Raw genomic sequence first — 21,735 nt, forward strand, 5'->3', positions numbered from 1 at the left:
ACAGAAAGATGGCGCAGACTTGGCCTATTCCCCCTGGCGGCCCAGTGGCCGCCATCCTCCAGAGGACCCTGGACTGTCAGGTTTGGACCTGCAGTGACGAGACACGTGGGGCCTCATGGGTTGGGGGTGGAGCTGGCCCTTTCTTCCCCGTCCCCACGAGACCCCGAGTCATCGCCCACGAATGGCCTCTCTGGCTCCTGATCAAGCTGCTTAATGGCCATGAACCCAGAGACTCAAGAACAAATCTCGGAACCCAGCAGGTTTTGGCAGAAATCCCTCCAGATTTAAGTGTCAAAACTTCGGAATTTCATCTCATGGGAAGAGTGGCAGTACCAGCTCGTCCTTCATACCCTATCGAGGTCACGAGTTGCCCCCCTCCCCCCCATGAGCGGCTCTCCAGCAGGGCCATGGCTCCAGAGGCAAAAGGACTTGATCCAGAGCCCAGCAGTTTGCGGCAGAAAAGTGAATGGACCATGCGTTAACCTACAGTGCCCATGCCTCCCCAAGAGGGAAATGGTATTGCTCCCTTCCGCCTAAGCCAGGTATGAGCCGGCGGTGATGGGGCAACTGCAGTCTCATGGGAAGAGAGGTGGTACCAGCTCATCCTTTACGCCCTACCGAAATCACGAGTTGCCCCCCTTGAGTGGCTCTCCGGCACAGCCATAACACTAGACGCACGGAAACCAATCTCATAATTATTCTGGCTCTTTGCAGAAATCCGTCCATATTTTACTCAGTAAAATATCAGAAATCCAAAATTGCACGGCTGCAAAGTGGCCGCGTGACATCATATGGTTCTCATAACCAGCTATAGAAATCAAATTATTTCACAATGCCTTTTCAGCAATTCTGATTGTTGGGGGGAAATTCTAAACAATAATGGTGCATCTTTTGTTGAAATAATGAATGTAATCAAAGTAGAGAGAGTGTTAAGTACAAATCATCTGCCTCACAGGCATTGGGAGGGGTGGGAGGGGGGTATATTGGGGTTATTGGTGGTGAAAAATAAGTACTGGTGAAGGGAAAGGTGTTTGATCATTGTATGACCAAGACTTAAACCTGAAAGCTTTGTAACATTTCCCAGTGATCCAATAAATATAAGAAAAAAAATAAAGAAAGATGGCACAGAACTCCAGGATAATCATCTCACTGCACAAAATGCACCAATTAAGAGACAGAGAATGCAAGGGATCGGGACTGATGGCTCCTTCCCATCTCCCTGCCCCTCTGGGGTCCTGGCTGTTACCCCCACAAACTGCCTCCAGTGCCATTTAAGCTCATTAACGGACATGATCCAGAGACTCACAAATGAATCTCGGAATCGAGCAGCTTGCTACAGAGATGCCTCCAGACCCTAATTATTTAAAATTTTAGAATTCCAGGAGCTTGCAGCCTCGAATCTCGTGCTATTCATAACAAGCAATACAAAAAAAAAAAAAATATCTAGCATCTGCCCATAGTGCAGGCTTGAGTGGAGGTGGGAAAATTCAAAATAATGGTGGTGAGAAGGTGTAATGGTAGTGGGATTGGTGTTGAAATATTGAATGTAATCCATCATTGTGAACAACTTTGTGAAAGTAAAATTCAAAAAAGAAAAAATAAACAAAAAAATAAAAATTAAAAAAAAGACAAAGAGTGGCAGGGCAGATTAGAAAATTGAATCTAACCTTCTGCTTTCTACAAGGAACACGTCTGAAAGCTAAGGGCAAATTCAGACTTACATTAAAAGTTTGGAAGGAAGCATTTCAAGCAAACAACACACAGAAAAAGGCAGAGATGGTCATACTTAGACAACAAAGACTGCAGGATTTAAAAAATGTTTATGAGACAGAATGCAAGATTTAAGAAGAGGACTCCCAGAACAACCACCAACTGGGAACTCTTTGGCTCTGTTCCGGCAACATGGGAAGATGCCGTCATTGACAACATTGATGAGGAATACGATCGAATGATTCAGCACCTCCATGATTGTGCAAGGAATGCCAAGAGAGAGATAACCACAAAAAACCGTCTTTCTTTGAACACTCTTGAACTTATTCGCCAACGTGGCTTGGCACGTGCCTCAGGCAACCACAAGCAAACGTCCGAACTGGCAAAACAGTGCAGAGAAGCCATCAAGGATGACCTCAAAAACAGGAGAGCAGCAGTACTGGTAGATGCAGCAGAAGCTGGGAAAAACATTCGTAATGCCCGCCTGTCCTTCACCAACTACAAAACCAAGATGACTGCCCTCCGACATCATGATGGATCTATCACATCTTCCAGAAGGGCAATGGAGAAGATAATTCATGACTTCTACTCAGATCTCTTTAATAGCCACATCCACTTGCCCACATACCACATACCACATGATGGATATGTCGTTCCCAATGTTCTCCCTTCCGAAATCCAACATGCCATCTCATCGGTAAAGAAACAAAGAGCACCTGGCCCAGACAAGATCAGACCTGAACACCTGAAGAACTTACCATCAGTACTCATCAATACATTGGCTCGACTCTTCACACGCTACCTGTCTGAATACAAGGTTCCATCCCAATGGAAAACCAGCAGGACTGTACTACTATACAAGAAAGGAGACATCCACAACATTGGCAACTATCGCCCAATCTGCCTATTGTCTGTCATCTACAAACTATTCACTCGAGTCATCCTGAATAGGATTAGCAGAACACTAGATGAAGGACAGCCATGTGAACAAGCTGGATTCCGCAAAGGATTCAGCACCATCGACCATATCCACACGATAACCCAGCTCATTGAGGTTTCTCGGGAGCTCAAGATGCCACTCTGTCTAATGTTCATTGATTTAAAGAAGGCCTTTGATTCTGTTGAGACGGAAGCAGTCATGGAAGCCCTAGCCAATCAGGACGTACAAACTCAATACATCAGGATCCTTCGTGAGCTCTATTGCGGATTCACTACCAAGATCTCACCATTCTACAAAGAAGTAATCATCCATATCAAGAGAGGGGTTCAGCAGGGTGATACCATTTCACCAAAACTCTTCAGTGCCACCCTCGAGAACATCATGCGACGGCTGGATGAAAACATGGGAGTGAAGATAGATGGTCGGCAACTACACCACCTCCGCTTTGCTGATGACATCATTCTAGTAACACCAAACATCAACCAAGCGGCACAAATGCTGAACGACTTTGACCGTGAATGTGGAAAGGTCGGACTACAGCTGAATCTTGCGAAGACAATGTTTATGAGAAACAGCCTTGTTCCTGACGCTCCATTCGCTCTCAACGGAACCACCATCTCCGAATGCAACAGTTATATATACCTAGGTCGAGAAATCAACATGATGAATGACCTGGCACCTGAGTTGCGCAGGAGGAAGAGAGTGGCTTGGAATGCCTTCAAGAGCATTGAAGAAATAACTAAAAGGACAAAGAACCTCCGGCTACGAGCACATCTCTTTGATTCCACTATTCTTCCTGCATTAACATATGCCTCAGAGACCTGGACCCTACGAAAACAGGATGAGAACACTATTCGGGTCTCTCAAAGAGGAATCGAAAGAACTATGCTTGGAATATCACGATTCACTCAAATGAGAGATAGAATCCGGAGTTCTGATCTTCGTCAACGCTCAAGAATCAGAGACGCTGTCTCATTTGCCAAGACATCAAAAATCAGATGGGCTGGACATGTAATGAGGTTTACAGACAACCGCTGGACTAGAGCCATTACTGATTGGATTCCACGAGACATCAAAAGATCACGTGGACGCCCACCTATAAGATGGTCAGACTTCTTCGTCAAGACCCTAAATGATCGGTTTGAGGCTCTACATGTTCCTAAAATGAACAGATACCATTGGGCTACGCTAGCACGCAACCGGGATGAATGGAGACGTTACTGGCACCCGCTCGAATAAATCGATGAATAACGGGGATTAAGTGATTAAGTGAAGTGATTATGAGACAGAAAGGCTCATTTCTTAATGATCAAGTGACATGCACGTAAGGAAGATTTCACAACTCTTAAGCCTATATGCTCCTACGGAAGGACCAGCAAAATACTTAACCCAACTGCTGATAGACTTGAAGGAAGACATTGATAGCAACACAGTAATAGTCAACACTCAATAGATTAACTAGACTAAAACTCAGCAAGAAAATGCTGCTTCGTAAGAAAAAAAATGGAAGAGAGGGGTTTTAATAAATATGCATAGAGCTTTTAATCCCCAAAAAGTCAAATATACATTCTTCTCTAAAATAGATGGGACATTCTTCAAGATAGACACAGGTTTGCCACAAAACATACTCCATAAAGTCAAGATATAGAAATTGTATCAACTGCTTTATCACACCATGATGCACTGAGCATAGAAGCTATTAACTTGAATGTAATAAATTATTGTGAACAACTTTATAAAAATAAGATAAAAAAAAGGAAGCAGCATATCTCTCTCCTGTCTCTGAACTGAGCTCAAAGAATCTCTCTCTCTCTCTCTCTCTCTCTCTCTCTCTCTCACTGTCCGCCAGGCAGGCACACCTACCCCCGTGCTCTCTCAGCTTTTTTAATAGGAAGCCTACACAAAGTCTACACAGTCCCTTTCCCTGTGAAAGAGAAGGCAGGGAGGCAGGCTGAAGTGAAGGAAATGAGCGATTGAGACAACTTATGATAATGAGAAACTTAAGACATAAACCTTTTACCTATAGAAAGGCTGGAGTGATAGTACAGCTGGGAGGGCGGTTGCCTTGCACATGAAGACCAGGTTTGATCCCCAGCATCCCATATGGTCCCCTGAGCACCGCCAGGAGTAATTACCGAGTGCAAAACCAGGAGTAACTCTTGAGGATTGCTGGGTGTGACCCAAAAAAAAGCAAAAAAAAAAAGTAATTTTTTAGCTACAGATCATTTTTCAGATATATCCATTTCCCCTCAAGTGAGGGCTGAGACCCACATATTCTTATCTTATCGTGAGCTTTTTCACCTGGCTCAGCTTTACTTGATTCTCCAGCTCAGAACTATCTCTGGTTGTTCTCGACTCATAACTATCTCTGGTCCTGCCCAAACACCCTCCCACAAAAATACAAATACCATACACTCAATTTTGTTTGTTGTATGAATTTTTTTTCTAATGGAAAAACAGCACATATTTCATTATACAAAACTCTAGAAGAAAAAGATCATAAAATGCAATGTTTAAAAAGTATCTGAATTTCCCCCACCTACAGGTAATTACTTAAAAATGCAATATTTCAGTGAAAATTTTTCTTCCAACCATGTCTCTGTCAGTGATTTTCATCAGAAAGTGACTTTGCCCTCATTTCCAGGGGAAATTTCCCTGTGTCTCTGCACATTCACTATTGTCTCTACGGGGAAATTCCTATTGACTTTCGGTGGATAAAGGCCACGGAAGATGCTAAATATCCCATAATACCAAGAAAGCCCCTGCTACAAAAAAAAAAAGATACAGCTCAGAACGTCAATAGTACCAGGACTGAGAAACCTTACTCTTTCCAACAGAGATCATACTATAAAGTAACACATTACTAGGGCATCTGTTACGGTTAAAAAGAACAAGCACTCATGTAGCACTCAGTTCCCAGTGTGCTACCAATGGCTTTATACATATATCAACTCATCCTTTTTAAAAAAAAAAAGTGGTCTTTTTTTTTCTTTTTTTTTTCTTTTTTACCTTTTTGGGTCACACCCAGCGATGCTCAGGGATTACTCCTGACTCTGCACTCAGAAATTACTCCTGGTGGTGCTTGTGCTGAGAACTGAACCCGGGTGAGCCGCATGCAAGGCAAACATCCTACCCACTATGCTATCACTCTGGCCCCCTGAAGTGGTAAGTCTCATTACTATGTAACATTTGATGCCTTTTCCAGGTTAAGGAATCTCCCCAAACCTCATAGCTACCAAGAATCAAGCGCTATCATCTTCTCCATCCACACACACAATTCCACGGAAGAGCCGTGTCATGATTCAATTCATTCCTTATTACAGGGGATGGGGGGATTCGGGGTAGTTTCCAACTTTCTGCTTGAAGATACAACCCTGCAGTAAGAGCCTTGCTTGTCCATCTTTATGCCGCTTTCTAATTCAGGATAAATTCTCAAGATAGTTTTGCAACAAAAGATGTACCAACTTAAGGTTTTACTAAACTAGCCAACAATACTTCATCAATTGGTCCTGAAATTTGGAGTTCAAGTTTCCTGAGATTCTAGAAAAGCTGTGCTTAGTACACACGGCACTGGATCGTGTGCCGCTTCTGCCTTCCCTCTCCCTCTTGAGTGAGTATGTGAGTATGTGAGGGCTGCATTCCGCGGCAGCTTAGTGCTGGCCCAGCATCTTCCCTAACAGCAGAGAATAAAATCTTTCCATCTATTGGGCTGTGAATAAACACACAACAAAGTAAAATTTAGATTAATGGGAACAAATTTCCCCAAATTATAAGAAATAAAAATGGTGGCAGACACAGAGGGGCGTTGGCGGTGTGTGTGTGTGTGTGTGTGTGTGTGTGTGTGTGTGGTGGGGGGTGGAGGAGTCAGTCAAAGATGCTCCAAGGTAAGAACACAGGCCCAGGGCGACAGTGCTCCAGCCCAGAAGACCCTGATGCAGAGCCTCCCACAGCTCTGCCAGCATCATCTCTGCTGAATCCGATCCCTCCCTACTGGAGCTAAGCTTGAGTCAAGAATCACTGGGAGGGGTCCCAGGCCCAGAAAGCAGCACTGGGGGGTATCCCCTCTTTAAAAAAAAAATAATAATAGTTGGACCAGAGCGATCGTCCAGTAGATAGGTCATTTGCTTTTGCACACAGTCAACCTGGGTTTGATCCCCGGCATCCCACATGGTCCCTGTTAACCCACCAGGAGTGATTCTTGAGGGCAGAGCCAGGAGTAAGCCGTAAGCACTGCCTAGTGTGACCAAAAACCAAACCAAAACAAAACAAAAAAAGAATAAATTAAATGGATGATTAAATGGAAGAGAAAGTAGCATAAGAAAAACAAGCTCCTATAGGATTCAATTTTTTCTTTTTTTTTTTTTTTTACTTTTTTTGTGGAAGGAGGTGACACCCGGCAATGCTCAGGGGTTCTTCCTGGCTCTGCACTCAGGTATCACTCCTGGCAGTGCTCGGGGGGACCGTATGGGATGCCGGGGATCGAACCTGGGTCAGATGCGTGCAAAGCAAATGCCTTACCTGCTGTACTATTGTTCTGGCCCCTAGGATTCAATTTTAAAACAAATCCATGATCCTGGAGTGGTCCCTGTATTTCAGGGAAAAGTGCTTCATCAGGCATATTGGGGCGGTCTGTCACCTGATTTTGACCATCTACATTGGATCACCTACACTGAGAGAGAAACCCTAGGGCTGTGCTTAGCACACACAGGGCTGTGGCTGTGATTAATCCGCCTCACTGGAAGAGGAAGTAGTTTAATCCCAGCACCATGAGACCCCTATGCATCCTCCCAGGCCTCGTGGCCCCCAGGCACCTACAAATGTGGCTCCCACAAAAGAAAGAGAACATCTTCGGGCTCAGAGCTGCGCCTCAGTGGTAGAGCCCCTGCCTCATGTGTGTGAGGCCACAACCTCCAGCCTACGCAGCACCCCACATTGTGATAGACTGCAGTTCCCAGCTCTGCCCCTGTGCTCCCTGCCTAGCCATCACTCCACACTGTGACGGAGCACAGTTCCCAGCTCTGCTCCTGTGATTCCCTGCCTAGCCATCACTCCACATCGTTGGAGTGCAGTTCCCAGCTCTGCCCCTGTGCTCCTTGACTCTCCAAAAATATGTGACCTTTTGTGCACCACCATCACCACCACCACAACAAAGGGAAGGGAAAAGATACAATAAGAGAGAGAAGACCTTTTCTTTCTTTTTCTTTTTTTGGGTCACACCCGGCGATGCTTAGGGGTTACTCCTGGCTCTGCACTTAGTCATCACTCCTGACGCTGCTCGGGGGACCATATGGGATGCTGGGAATTGAACCCAGGTCAGCCGCGTGCAAGGCAAACGCCCTACCCGCTGTGCTATCGCTCCAGCCCCGAGAGAGAGTACCTTTTATTTATATATAAATATTTATATATAAATATCCATCAAAAGTGCTAACAAAGTAAACTGCTGTCCATGCCTTGCCAGGAGCGATCCCTGAGTGCAAAGCCAGGAATCAATTCTGAGCACTTGCTAAGTGCCACCCATGAAACAAAAAATAAGATTGGGTACTGACCTTGACTAAGTCACTTAGCCTCTCCAGGACTTTATTTCTCATCCCTGAAATAAAGAGTTGATCAAAGATTCTTTCTAGAACCCCAATGTCAGTTCTATGAAATACGAAACAAAGTTACTTTAAAAAGAAATGTACACTGGTGGAGAGAAGGGAGTTGGAACACTCTATGACTCGGAGCCAATTATGGGCAACTTTGCAACGGTTCATCTCAAGGTGATTGAATTTTAAAGTCTTTTAGACCGAGCGCCCCAGCCCCGCTGCAGGGGCGGCCGTCTGGCTGTGGTCACCTCCACCTAACGATGCATCCCGACTTGGCGCCACACTTGCACACGGAAGGGTGTAAGATCTTGATCAACCGGCTTAAGGAATGTCACAAAATCACAGCTTTCTGAAATTTTTGGTCACTGCAATGATCTTGACTGAGAGACGAGAAAATGCTTGAAGAAAGAGCACATGGAAAAGAGGACGAAGGGCAGGGAGCGTGGCGATGCCTGCAAAAGAGACGATTTCTTTCTCCAGAGGATTCTGAAAAACAAGTTGTATTTACGCTGGATGCCTGGGCTGAGAAAAGACCTAAGGCTTCTCGGTTGACAGCTGAAAGACTCCTAGCTCATTTGGTCTCCAGAACCCTTTACTCATCTGTAGGCACAAGCCATGGAAAGCTCCAGAAAAATCTATATCCTGACAATATTGGCAGAGCCTTTAGTTCTCTCCTCTGCCAGCAGACTTAACTTCCCACCTCCTCTCTTTCCCTCCACCAGGGAACACTGGAGTAACTTCTCTCCCTCAATAAAAGAACTGATTCAAAAAAAAATCTTTTTAATAAAATAAAATAAACACACCGAGTAATTTCCAAATTGACCCTAGTGGATAATCCTCATGTTTGGTTTCTTACCCAGAAGACGAGAGCACCTGAGCATACACTCTGTCTGTTTCTTTTTCCTTTTTTTTTCATAACTTTTGGGTCACAACTAGTGGTGTTCAGGCGTTGTTCAGGCGTTCCTACTGGCTCTATTCTCAGGGATTACTCCTGGCAGTGCTCGGGGGACAATAAAGGAAGCCTGGGATCGAACCCGGGTTGGCCCAGGAGAGGCGACTCTACCCACTGGAACACTGCTCCGGCCTGCATCTGTGTGTTTCCTCAGAGACAAGCCACACAGTATGGGGGAGAGTTACTTGTAAGAAATAAAGTCGAATGAAATGAGTGCTTTCTCAACTCCCGAGAGAAGGCCTAGGATGAGTTTGTAAAATAAAATCACTGATCATCACTGTTTCTTTCTTTCTTTTTTTTTGCTTTTTGGGTCACACCCAGCGATGCTTAGGGTTTACTCCTGGCTCTGCACTCAGGAGTTACTCCTGGTGGTGCTCAGGGACCATATGGGATGCTGGGAATCGAACCCGGGTTGGCCGCGTGCAAGGCAAATGCCCTACCCGCTGTGCTATTAGCCCCAATGTACCTGTGTTTTTGATATATTCCTTTTGCCCATCTTGATAGTTTTCAGGATGTACTCATTGTTCTGTGTTTGGGGATCACTCCAGGCAGGACTCGGGGTTCCATGAGTGGTGCCAGAAATTGAATCCAGGTCAGTCATATGCAAGGCAAATGTCCTACCTTCTGTACTATCATGCTGGCCCTGATTGTATTGGTTTTTATTTTCACTCTTTTTCAAAGATTCCACATATAAATGAATTTTTATGGAATTTATCTTTCTCTGAATACTTTTCCCGGCTTCTGCCGCATCTACCAGTACTTCTGCTCTTCTCTCTTTGAGGTCTTCCTTGATCGCATCTCTGCACTGCTTTGCAAGCTCGGACGTTAGCTTGCGGTTGCCTGAGGCATGCGCCAAACCACGCTGGCGAATTAGCTCAAGAGTTTTCGAAGATAGGCGACTTTTTGTGGCTATCTCTCTCTTGGCGTTCCTCGCACATTCATGGAGATGCTGAACCAGTCGATCGTATTCCTCGTCAATGTTGTCAACAATGGCATCTTCCCATGTTGCCGCAATAGTACCAAAGAGTTCCCAGTTGGTGGTCATTCTGGGAATTCTCTTTTTGAACTTTGCAGCCCTTTCACCCCGCTCTGTGAAGTAGAATTTTGCACGAAGGAGACGGTGGTCCGATCCCATTCGAAATTTTGGGACAACAGCGACATCAGTCAGGCAAAACCGTCGATTGAATATGATGTGGTCTATTTCGTTGTGGAATCGTCCACCGGGAGACTCCCATGTCCATCGTTTAGATTCTGCCTTCTGGAACTGTGAGTTACCATGGATGGTCTTGGTCGACATGATGAACTCTGACAGTCTCTCACCCTGTTCGTTCCATTCTAGGCCATGGGTCCCGATGTGAAGTTCTTCAGCTGATCTTCTCGGTCCTATCTTGGCATTAAAATCACCCACAATGATCTTGTAGAAGGTGTGGTCTTCTTTATAGAACTTCTCTAGCTCCATGTAGAACTTCTCGATTTCTCTTTCATCATAATGAGATGTTGGTGTGTAGACAACGAAGATAGAAACTGCAGGCAGTGAGCCACATCTATTCAAATGTAAACGTCCGATTTGGGTTGTTAGGCATTCGAATGAATCAATGCTCTTGGCCAAGTTTGTGTTGACAAGGACACCGACGCCTCCAACACCTCTTTTATCGCATGTTCCGAGGAACAATTCTTCTCCAGTGTCGAAAACGGCATGGTGAGATTCGTGCCTTCTTGTCTCGGTCAGACCAATGATGTCGTACTTGATCATTCACGCTTGTACCATCAGGTCCTCGATGGATGCATCTGATGCTAGCGTACGTGCATTGAAAGTACAGACGATCATTTTTGTCTTCCTTCGTTGTGGCAGCCTAGGTCGGCCTTGAGATTTTGTCGGCCTCTCCTTTCTCATCCTTCTCAGTGCTGCCATGTCGGTGAAGCCTTCAGGGTCAGGTGAATGAGACCAGTTGTAGTTACTGGTTTTGGCATATCGAATACACAGCGGATAGCTTGCCAGGCTCTTCCGTGCGGGCAGAATATTCTCGGTAGCTTGCCAGTCTTTCCGAGAGGGATAGAGGCTTTTGGGGTGACCTCTAATCACCCTTGTAGGTGTTACCATATTTGAACCCTATCAAATATGGTACGACAATTCCAGAAGATGGGTATTTAGTGTCTTATGATGTGTCGCGCGGCCGCTTGCGGCCACGTGGTCCGGAAAGCGTCCTGGAGTGTGGCAACGGCTGGGTAGTGGAAGTAGTGTCGAGAGTGGAAGTCTGCCAGTGGGGTATTTATCTGGGTAGGGTGGGTCTCCTGTGCACAATTCGATCCCTGGGTGGTTGATGGAAGCAGACAGGGCAGGGTAGGGTGGGGCTCCTGATTAGAATCCCTTTGTCACCTGTGGTGGTGGGAGCAAGCAGAGAAGCTCTGTCCCTGGGTCCGCTGAGCCTGGAGTCCAAGGTCTCAGAGAGTTCCGCTTATCTTGTTCTGTGGGTCTTCAGTTGTGCGTGGGTCTCGGCCGGAGCTGCCGCGCTTAACGTTCATTGATTTAAAGAAGGCCTTTGATTCTGTTGAGATGGAAGCGGTCATTGAAGCCCTAGCCAATCAGGGCATTCAAGCCCAATACATCAGGATCCTCCGTGAGCTGTATTGTGGATTCACTACCAGGATCTCACCATTCTACAAAGAAGTGATCGTTGATGTCAAGAGAGGGGTGCGGCAGGGTGATACCATTACACCGAAACTCTTCAGTGCCACCCTCGAGAACATCATGCGACGACTGGAATGGGAAGGAATGGGAGTGAAGATAGATGGTCGGCAATTACACCACCTCCGCTTTGCTGATGACATTGTTTTAATAACACCAAACATCAGCCAAGCGGCACAAATGCTGGCCGACTTTGACCGTTGAGTGTGGAAAGGTAGGACTACAGCTGAATCTTACGAAGACAATGTTTATGAGAAACAGCCTTGTTCCTGACGCCCCATTCGCTCTCAATGGAACGACCATCTCCGAATGCAACAGCTATGTCTACCTAGGTCGAGAGGTCAACATGACAAATGACCTGGCACCCGAGCTGCGCAGGAGGAAGAGAGCGGCTTGGAACGCCTTCAAGAACGTCGAAGAAATAGCTAAGAAGACGAAGAACCTCCGGCTCCGGGCACATCTCTTTGATTCCACTGTTCTTCCTGCATTAACATATGCCTCAGAGACCTGGGCCCTACGCAAACAAGATGAGAACGCTATTCAGGTCTCCCAAAGAAGAATAGAAAGAGCTATGCTTGGAATATCACGTTTCACTCAAATGAGAGAACGAATCCGGAGTTCTGACATCCGTCGACGATCAAGGATCAGGGACGCTGTCTCATATGCCAAGGTGTCGAAAATCAGATGGGCTGGTCACGTAATGAGATTTAAAGACGACCGTTGGACTAGAGCTGTTACTGATTGGATTCCACGGGATGTCAAGAGACCGCGTGGCCGCCCACCTACCAGATGGTCAGACTTCTTCGTCAAGATCATGAACGATCGGTTTGAGGCCCTTCATGTTCCCGGAGCGAACAGATGCCATTGGGCTACACTAGCACGCGACAGGGACAAATGGAGACGTTACTGGCGCCCGCTCGAGCAACTCGACGACTAACGGGAAGTTAAGTGATTAAGTGATTAAGTGATCTTTCTCTGAGTTATTTCACTTATTCTACCCGCTGTGCTATCCCTCCAGCCCCTGATCATCACTGTTTCTAAAAGATCTTTTGCCATCCTTGAATTCTGACTGCCCGAGTGACCCATCCTGAGGCATTTCCTACTACAGACTTGTTGGCTGGTGGATTGGCGGTGTTTGGGGGGCACACCCAATGCTGGCTGGGTGCTACTCTCAGCTCACTGCTCTGGAGTCCATGCAGTGGGACAAGGGGTCAAACCTGGTTTACTGCATAAAAGCACACACTCCAGTTTACTGAGCTATCTCTCCTGCCTTTGTCTTCGATTCTTAAGTTAAAAATTAATCTTTTTTTTGTTTCTTTTCTTGTTTGCTTGGCCATTCTTGGAAATGCTTGGGAGCTACTCCAGGTGCACGTCTCAAGATGTTGAAACCCTACCAGCCTCAGAGAGGCTCCTCTCTGCACAGCCTGTGCTCCTTTGAGCTTGTCTCCCAAGCTCTCAGGGTTAGTCATTTTAAACTAATCACCTCACTCTTCTTTCAACAAGACCTGTGAAAGGCACACCTCAAATGTCCCTTTTTAAACGACCTACCTTGTGAGGTCTTCCCTGAAGAGATCCCACCGTCCAAGGCCTGTCGGGTAAATCGGCCAGACTGCAGGGCCCCCTTCCCAGAACGTCCAAGCAGGGTACATGATGTCGTGGTACTCAGAGGTCTTCAAGGGAAACAAGAAGGGTGTTTAGTGTCGGGGTGCAGCGACAGGGACAAACTGCATTCACGGCACAGGATCTGAACTGAGTCTTGGTATTATATTATCAATGATGGCTTCTCCCTGGTCTGCCAAGCCTGCACTCCAGACAGTAAAAAGCAAAAATTTCTACGGCTTGGGGCTGGAGCGATAGCACAGCGGGCAGGGCGTTTGCCTTGCACGCAGCCAACATGGCCGATCCAGGTTCGATTCCCAGCATCCCATATGGTCCCCCCAGCACCGCCAGGAGCAATTCCTGAGTGCATGAGCCAGGAGTAACTCCTGAGCATCGCCGGGTGTGACCCAAAAAGCAAAAAAAAAAAAAAAATTCTACGGCTTATGATTTCAAGGGCTCACTGTATACCAGATTTTTAAATCCCACTTAAGGCCAACTTTTTCATTTCCCCCAAATTCTCTTTCTCTCAAGGACACAGTTAGGCTAAGTTTTTGGTTTAAAAACTAAAGATACAGGGGGCAGACCGATAGTCCAGTGGCTATGGTGCTTGCCTTGCAAGCCACTGACCCAGGTTTGATCCCCAGGACCCCATGTGGTCCCCTGATCATCACCTGAGTGTCCCTGAGCACAGAGCCAGGAAAAATCCCTGCACACCACCAGGAGTAGCCCCAAAACCAAAGTAAATAAATGAAATTAAAAATATCGATATCCAATTCTGAATTATCACACAGCTTTCTCATCTTAAAACTCTAGTTACACTTGGAACTGATATGGCTTACTCAGCTCTTAGTCATGTCATAAATGGATCTCTTTTGAGAACAAGAATTAAGAAATCCGGTGCAATGATTAAGAGACAGGGTCTTTGAAACAGACCACCTGTGACTGAATACTGACTTCTCTTCCCAACCCAGGCTAAGTTACACAATCTTCCTATGCCTCAATAGTAGTCTCTATCCCTTATCAGTAATACTATCCACATAGTAGGCATATTTAATAGTTATTACATGTAAAAAGCTGGATAAGTAATCAACAGGCACTAGATACTATTGAGCTCACATTGACAGATCAATATATTCTCTGTTAATGCACTGCCAAAGGGTGCCACAGGGACAAGTGATTACCCATGTCTTGAAAAGTGTAAAGTCATTTACTTCTTTCTGTGGTGATTTCTATTAAACCCTTGGTCATAGACAGATCTCTAATTCTGTTTTATCTTTTAGCTGTTTCTTTTGTCTGCAATTCCCTCAAATACAGAAAAAAAAAAAGCTGTCCTAAATCAGTCAAGAGAAAACGATATGTGAGTCATCAAGCACGTCAGCAAAAGAGATACTCAACAGAAATAATGAACTATAGATGTAACACATTATAATCTCTCCCCTGAAAATGAAGTCTCAATGAAGTCTCAATGATTAAAAAAAAAGGTATGTTAATATGTTACATTGTCATATTTTATTATTCACAAAAAACAGATAAATACAAAATTCTTATTGACTTACATGGGAGCCTCGATCTATTCTTCTGGGAACATGTCATGACAAACGGGACCAAGCACTTTGAGAACTGAGGCTAAACCATGAGAAATGCAACGCAAATGTGGCTCATTTGCCACACAGGAAATTAACCAGGCTAGAGAGAAGGCGAACTGTGCCATAGAAACAGTAGGGCCAAAGTTCCTCTGCTTTGGAGCAATCAAGGAAACGGTGCTCCTTTTCCTAAATCCAGAGGGTTTTCCTAAATCCGTTCTCCCGTCTGCTATCTTCTACCCATCAAATGCTTTCAAACCTAGTCACTAGAGAACGTAGGCTCGGCCCAGCCCATTCTTACTATTGGCAAGAATCTGAGCACTCACAAGATACGATCACTGTCACTGTCCTCCCGTTGTTTATCATTTGCTTGAGCGGGCACCAGTAACTCTCCCAAAGTTTCCTATCCCGTAAGTGAGTGAGACCTGGTACTCCCATCCCTTCACAGCTCAACCCAAAGACTAGTTCTGCTGTGAGCCACCTGGTCTAAGCAGTGATAAATATGACAGAGGACAGCCAATATAATCGCAGTATACACACTGCAGCTCAATTTTTGAATGAAAGTGTTCCGTGAGTCCCTTATCTAAGTCCATTCACTCCCAAGCTCTGAAGGACCTTTACACCCCACCACTAATGTCCCAAGGGTCCCTTACACTTCTCATTCCCTAACCTCCATGCCTACACCTACAGATCCTTTAGTAAGCCAGGTTGCATTATTCACAAATCCTCAATCTCATCTCCTCTGTGTTCTGCTCAAGCACTGTGAAGTTAACAGGACACAAAAGCATTTCCTGATCTAAGGCTTCATCCTTACCAGGACCTTTCAGACCCCCTTCCCCTCCTAGCCCCCCCCCCGGCCCCGGCCCCACTTAGTCCACTCACCTTGCTGAACGAGAAGACTGGAATGGCAGGCTCCATCCACTTGGGCACCTGAGGGTAATCCCGCACATTGATGACCATTTCCATGTCAGGGAGGTCTCCGATAACTTCCAAAATAAAGTGTTCAACACCACTACACCTACCAACCAAACACAGCACAAATTCACAAGAGTAGTCCCTGCTCTAAGGCAAGGCAGGTCTCTTTCCCTTTTCATTTCTTTATTTTTCGGGGGGCTGGGGATGGAACCCAGGCCTCATGTAGGAAAGGCAGGAGCCTTACCCCTAAGCCATGTCCCTGGTCCCATTCACAGCTTTCCAGTACAACTAGACAGGGGCTCAGTAAATAGCTCAGTGGTAGAGCGCTCACACTGTATGGATGAAATCCTGGATTCTTTCTGCAGGGGATGGGGGGATTGCAAGGGGAGGCACACCCAGCAGTGCTCAGGACTTACTCCTGGCTCTGCACTAGGGATGACTCCTGGCAGGATTGGGGGACCAGATGTGGTGGATGGGATTGAAGCTGAGTTGGCTTCACGCGAAGAAAGTGCCCTGCCCACTAACTGTATTCTCTCTCTGCCTAGGCCTGCTTCCATGCCCAGTACCGCAACCCACCATATGAGACAGCCTTCAGCCTCTTACAAGGTCACCTAAAAATAGCTTCTGTAGGGCCTTTTGCGCTCTCTAATATTGTAGACGCGATCTTTCTTAGCTGATCCAAATAATAGTGCTTTATCTGGGGGGTGGGCGGAAGGGAGGGGAACCACACCTAGCAGAGCTCAGGGATTACTCCTAGTGGGGCTTCGGGGACCACCTGTGCTGCTGGGGATGAAAACAACCAGGTCAGCGGTGTGCAAGGCAAGTACCCTACCTGCTATACTACTCCTCTGGCCCCCAGTACAAACTGTTTAGAAATAAGATCTTATGAAAAGAGACAATTATGCTGTCTCTGTACACTGTAATCTATAAAGATTAGGCTATAAAAAAGGAAAAAAAGGGTACCGGTGGAGGGATGGGTATTTGATCATTGTATAACTGAAACCCAAGCACAAAATTTGTAAGTCTATAGCTATACCTCATGGTGTCTCACTAATAAAAATTAAAAAAAAAAAAAAAGGAAAAAAATTAAACTCCTAAAAGGGAGATTTTTCATTTGTAGGATATAAAGCCTGGCTTCCAGGGAGAGTTTGCGAATGTCCATATCAGACCCCAGCCCTCAGCCCTCGGCCGCTGTGGGTCCCTCAGCTCTCGCACAGAACTGCAGAGGGCGGCCTCAGAGCTTGGGTCCCAGGGAGTTCTGGAACAGTACTTGGCCTAGGTCAGACACTGAATCAATGCTTTAATTTTCTTTACAGCCCGGTTTACTCCTGCTAGGTTTTATTAGTCTGAGCCCTACCACAGCCAAGTGAGAAAGTCATAGATAGAATAACCAGTCTGTGCCCAAGTCTCACGGAGAGAGAGGAGACAGGCTGGGCACAAGTAAAAGAAGTATTTGTAAGAGCAATTCTCAGGAGGATGGGGAGATGGCTCAAGTGGTAGAACACCTGCCTGGCATGTGTGAGGTCCACAGTTTTGGATTTGGCCACACATGCTCCCCAAAGCATCCCTGGGTGTATCCCAGAGAGCCATGATACCAAACTGCCCATACTCCCAGGCTGAGTAGTGACGATCAAGAAATCGACACTAATAAGGATCAGAAAGGACCTCAGTGGTAGGGTCCTTACCTTCACGTGTTAAGACTCTGGATTTGATCTCCAGTAACGTGCAGAGTAAAGAAAAAGAAAAAGAGAAGAATCAACTTTGAGGCAAGAAGAGCCTGTTACTATTCCTCAGCTGCTTGTAACAGGAGCTATGGATGAGGCGAGGAGCGCTGGCCTTGCCTGTAGTCAACCCGGGTTCAAGCCTCAGCACCACATATGTGGTCCTTTGAGCACCACTAGGAGGACACCCGAGCACAGGGTCAGGAGTAAGTTCTGGGCACCATCAACTCCCCTGCAAACCCCCGAGCACAAGAATAGAGGAGCTATGCCTACCAGTGCTTCTGGCTGCCCTCTCTGTGAAAGGCAGTATCGAGTCAGGGCAGCAGATACGGCCGCTCCACCCCTTACCTTGAGGGGAACATGCAGTCCTTCTCTCGGTACAATCTGTTCTGAATGACCTGATAGTGGGTGCCCAGCTTGCGCCTCACCACCTCCATCATCATCTTCCTGGAGACGCCTCCTCGGAAAGGAGCCAGATCCTCTTCCATGACCCTGGGAAAGAACGAGCTCCGTGAAGGCAAACAGGCCAAGCAAGCAGTCCCAGCCACCTATTCATTTCCCAGCTGAGGGTTTAGGGTTTATCTCAGACGTCTCGGTGGTAGCACAAAGACAGGATTGGACACTTACGAGCTTCCTCCCGGGAGCAAGGGCGGCCAAATGAAACATCAACAATGCTAAAAACGGACAAAGGAAGTCGCTTTTCTTCCTGCCTCCATCTGGATCCTGACCACTGCCCGCTCGCCTCCTGTCCCCAGGTGCTGCCATCCTGGCAGTGCCCGAGCTCCCCTTCTCTGACCCACAGAAGGTTCCCTGCTGTCTGCCAGTTCTTTATTGGAACCCATTTCACAATAGTTGTGAAACGCAAGCTAGGCACCCACTATCAGCCCCTGACAATAGTTGGCAAAATTTACACGACTTAAAGTTCAGTACAAAGTAGGTCTTCAGTAAACAGCACGAGTGTTGGTGAATTATTTTAAGCACCACAGAGAAACAGAGGAAAGCTGAAAGGACCCTGCGATTTAGCTGATGAGGAATCTGTGACCCTGAGAAGTTCAGTGTCAGGGCCAGAGTGATAGTACAGTGGGTAGGACGCTTGCCTTGCACACGGCCAATGTGGGTTCAATCGCCGGTATCCCGTTTGGTTCTCAAGTGCTGCTAGGTGCACCTGAGCACAGAGCCAGGAGTAACCCCTGAGCCTTGCTGGGTGTGACCCCAAAAGCAAAAGAAAAGTTGAGTGTCTTGCCATAAGATTACTCGTGAGACTCCGGCAGGCTGGCGTGGTGCGGAGTGAGGGGTTCTCCCCCTCTCCATGCCACTCTGCCTTCTAACAAGCCTCTGTTCACTCCTGCCCCAACTGGCAGGCTTGAAAAACAAGAAGAGGGAGAGCAATAGTACAGCAGGTTAGACATTTGCCCAGCACGCAGCCGACCAGGGTTAGTCCCCAAGACCCTATATGAGCCCCCCATGCCCACCAGGAATGATCCCTGAGCACAGAGCCATGAGTAAGCCCTAAGCACAGCCAGATGTGACCCCAAAAGAATCAAAGCAAAAGGCCAGAAACTGTAAGATCAGATGCATTTATTAGTATGTTCATACAGCAGGGATACAAGAGCGAATGAGACTCAGGCCTTGGGGCCGGAGAGAGAGTATAGCAGATAGTGAGTTTGCGTTGTGTCTAGCAGACGAGGGTTCGATCCCTTAGACGTCCATATGGTCCCCAAGCCCCACCAGACCTGACTTCCTAAGCACAAAGCCAGGAATAAGGCCTGAGCACTTCCTGGTGTGGCCCAAAAACAAAACAAAAAGCAAAAAACCTTGACCTCCAGCTTCCGGGGTGGGGGGAATAGGGGAGCAGTGCTGAGCTGGTGCTGAGACCATCCCCGTCTCTTGAGCCCTGGGGCTTGTTAGTGCCTAGAAAAAACCCCAAGGAACACACCCCGGCACACGGTTGTATCTCAAACTGTGCTGGGCCCCTGGACCACTGCGATCGAATTCTCTCAGGGCACCTCTCCAAGACACATCCAGGGAAAGACTCACCCAAGGTGACAGCTGCAGTTCTGACTTGAACATGGTTCATAATTCTCCAAAGATCTGTTAATTTGGTCAATAAACACTTTCCACTTTGAACCTTAAAAAAATGAAGTGAGTGAGGTTTGTTGAGGAAATACCCTGAGCACTCTTAATTTGCTAGCAGCAGGGAAGCAGAAGCAGCCAAAGACCCAAACTTCCACCAACCCCTTTTCATCCCACTGGTACAAAGAGCCAGGAAGGTTGTGTGCCTTTATTCATCAAACTCAGTGTCATCAAGAGGACTGATGGTGGGGGGAAGCTGCAAACTTTAACCTCTCTGTATTTCTTCTGGAAAGCCTCTTTGTGTGCCCACACCCGCGCCCAAAAGAGCAGAGTACATGGTAGAAACTCTCTGCGCAAACGAACAGAGTATCAGAGTATATGCTTGACTCCTTCCCTCCGTCTCTCTCTGTGTGTGCACATACGCACAAGCTTCAGAGCCGAGTAAGTAAGTAAAGTAAAGGCCCTCCCGTTGATCATCGATTTGCTCGAGTGGGCCCAGTAACGTCTGCATTGGAGACTTTGTTGTTACTGTGTCTGGCATATCGAATATGCAGGAAACTATGTAGAGAATATCAATGTTTCTTTTGCAAACCACAACACCCAAAAGGAGAGAACAGAGGGGAATGCCCTGCCACAGAGGCAGGGTGGGATGGGGGGATGGGGGGTGGGAGGGATACTGGGATCCGTGGGGGTGGGAAGTGAGCACTGGTGGAGGGATGGTATTTGATCATTGTATAATTGAAAACCAAGCACAAAAATGTGTAAGTCTGCAACTGTACCTCATGATGTCTCAGTATTAAAAAATTTTAATAAAAAAAAAAGAGCAGAGTATCTGCTTGATTCCTTGCTCCCTCTCCCTCCTCCTCCTCCCTTTATCCTCCCCGCCCCCACACAGTCTCCCTGTGGGTGTGCTTAAAAGCAGAGTACACGCTGGAAACTGTGCGTAAGAGCAGAGTACGTGCTCTGTGTGTGTGTGTGTGTGCGCGCGTCCCGTCCTCATGCACGCACACAGTGTGCAGGTTTTCTCAAGTCTGCTGCTATCAGAATCCCGAGGAGAGGTCCCTTCCCAGGGCCCCAGGGCCGGAGAGACGGCGCCACGCACCCGCACCCGCGCCCGCGCCCCCGGCCCGGCCCCCGACCCGCTCTGAGATGCTGCGGACACGGCAGCAGCCGCCCCGCGCCGCCGCGCAAAAGAGCGCGCTGGCACCCGAGCCCGAGCCGCAGGCTCCGCCCTGGCCCAGCCCACCTGACTCCTGCTGGCGGCCAGGTACTGGGGGGAGGAGAAGCAGCAGCAGCAGCAGCCACAGCCCGAGCGGCCCGCGCGCCAGCCGCTCCATCTCCGGCCGACCCGCACGGACCCCCGTGGCGGCGCCCGCGCCGGCGGAAGCGCAGCCCCGCACAAAGATGGCGGCCCGGGACCACGTGGGCGGAGGCCGCCCCGCACAAAGATGGCCGCCAGCCGTCACGTGCTCCGGGGTTGACCCGCACAAAGATGGCGCGGGCCTTCACCACCTGGGCGGGGACCGCCCCTCACAAAGATGGCCGTCGGCCGTCACCGCGTGCTCAAGGGTTGACCCCACAAAGATGGCCGCTGCGGGCCGCAGCCGCCACGTGGGCGGAGGCCAGCCTGCTGAAAGGTGGCCGCTGGCACCCTCCTGCCGTCCTGCCCCCAAACCTCTGCGCCCGTAGAATTTTGCAGGGAGTGTGGTTGAGAGGGACGGCTTTGTCCCGCCCCAGTAACAAAGCTGAGTGCTTCCTGGGCGGAGAGTTTGTAACGGGCTACTCGCCTGTGGAGGATAGGTTAGCTATTGTTGTTGGTAGCATGTAGTGTGAAAGGTTCTAGAAACATATCTTTTTTTTTTTTAATTTTTATTAGTGAAACACCATGAGGTACAGTTGTAGACTTATAAATTTTCGTGCCTTGCTAAAAGTAGTCTATAGACCAAACATGATTGCCACTCAATGCCTCTC

General features: G+C 47.5%; 1 protein-coding gene and 1 pseudogene across 1 annotated transcript in view; one reads left to right on the plus strand and one right to left on the minus strand.

The window, feature by feature from the left end:
* Positions 1-21,111, minus strand: part of POGLUT1 (protein O-glucosyltransferase 1) — a 34,361-nt gene extending 13,250 nt beyond the window's left edge. Inside the window, exons 1-5 of the mRNA XM_056109117.1 lie at positions 21,011-21,111; positions 19,729-19,819; positions 18,040-18,183; positions 15,938-16,073; positions 13,422-13,543 (exon numbers count right to left, since the gene is read on the minus strand). Of these exons, the coding sequence (XP_055965092.1) occupies positions 13,422-13,543; positions 15,938-16,073; positions 18,040-18,183; positions 19,729-19,819; positions 21,011-21,101 (584 nt within the window). The 5' untranslated portion in view covers positions 21,102-21,111. The remainder of the gene's footprint in view (positions 1-13,421; positions 13,544-15,937; positions 16,074-18,039; positions 18,184-19,728; positions 19,820-21,010) is intronic.
* On the plus strand, positions 8,496-8,927 carry LOC130018420 (COX assembly mitochondrial protein 2 homolog; annotated as a pseudogene).
* Positions 21,112-21,735: the final 624 nt, after the last annotated feature.

This window comes from Sorex fumeus, unplaced genomic scaffold (genome assembly GCF_029834395.1).
Source record: "Sorex fumeus unplaced genomic scaffold, SorFum_2.1 ptg000265l, whole genome shotgun sequence".
In the NCBI taxonomy this organism is placed as follows: Eukaryota; Metazoa; Chordata; class Mammalia; order Eulipotyphla; family Soricidae; genus Sorex; species Sorex fumeus.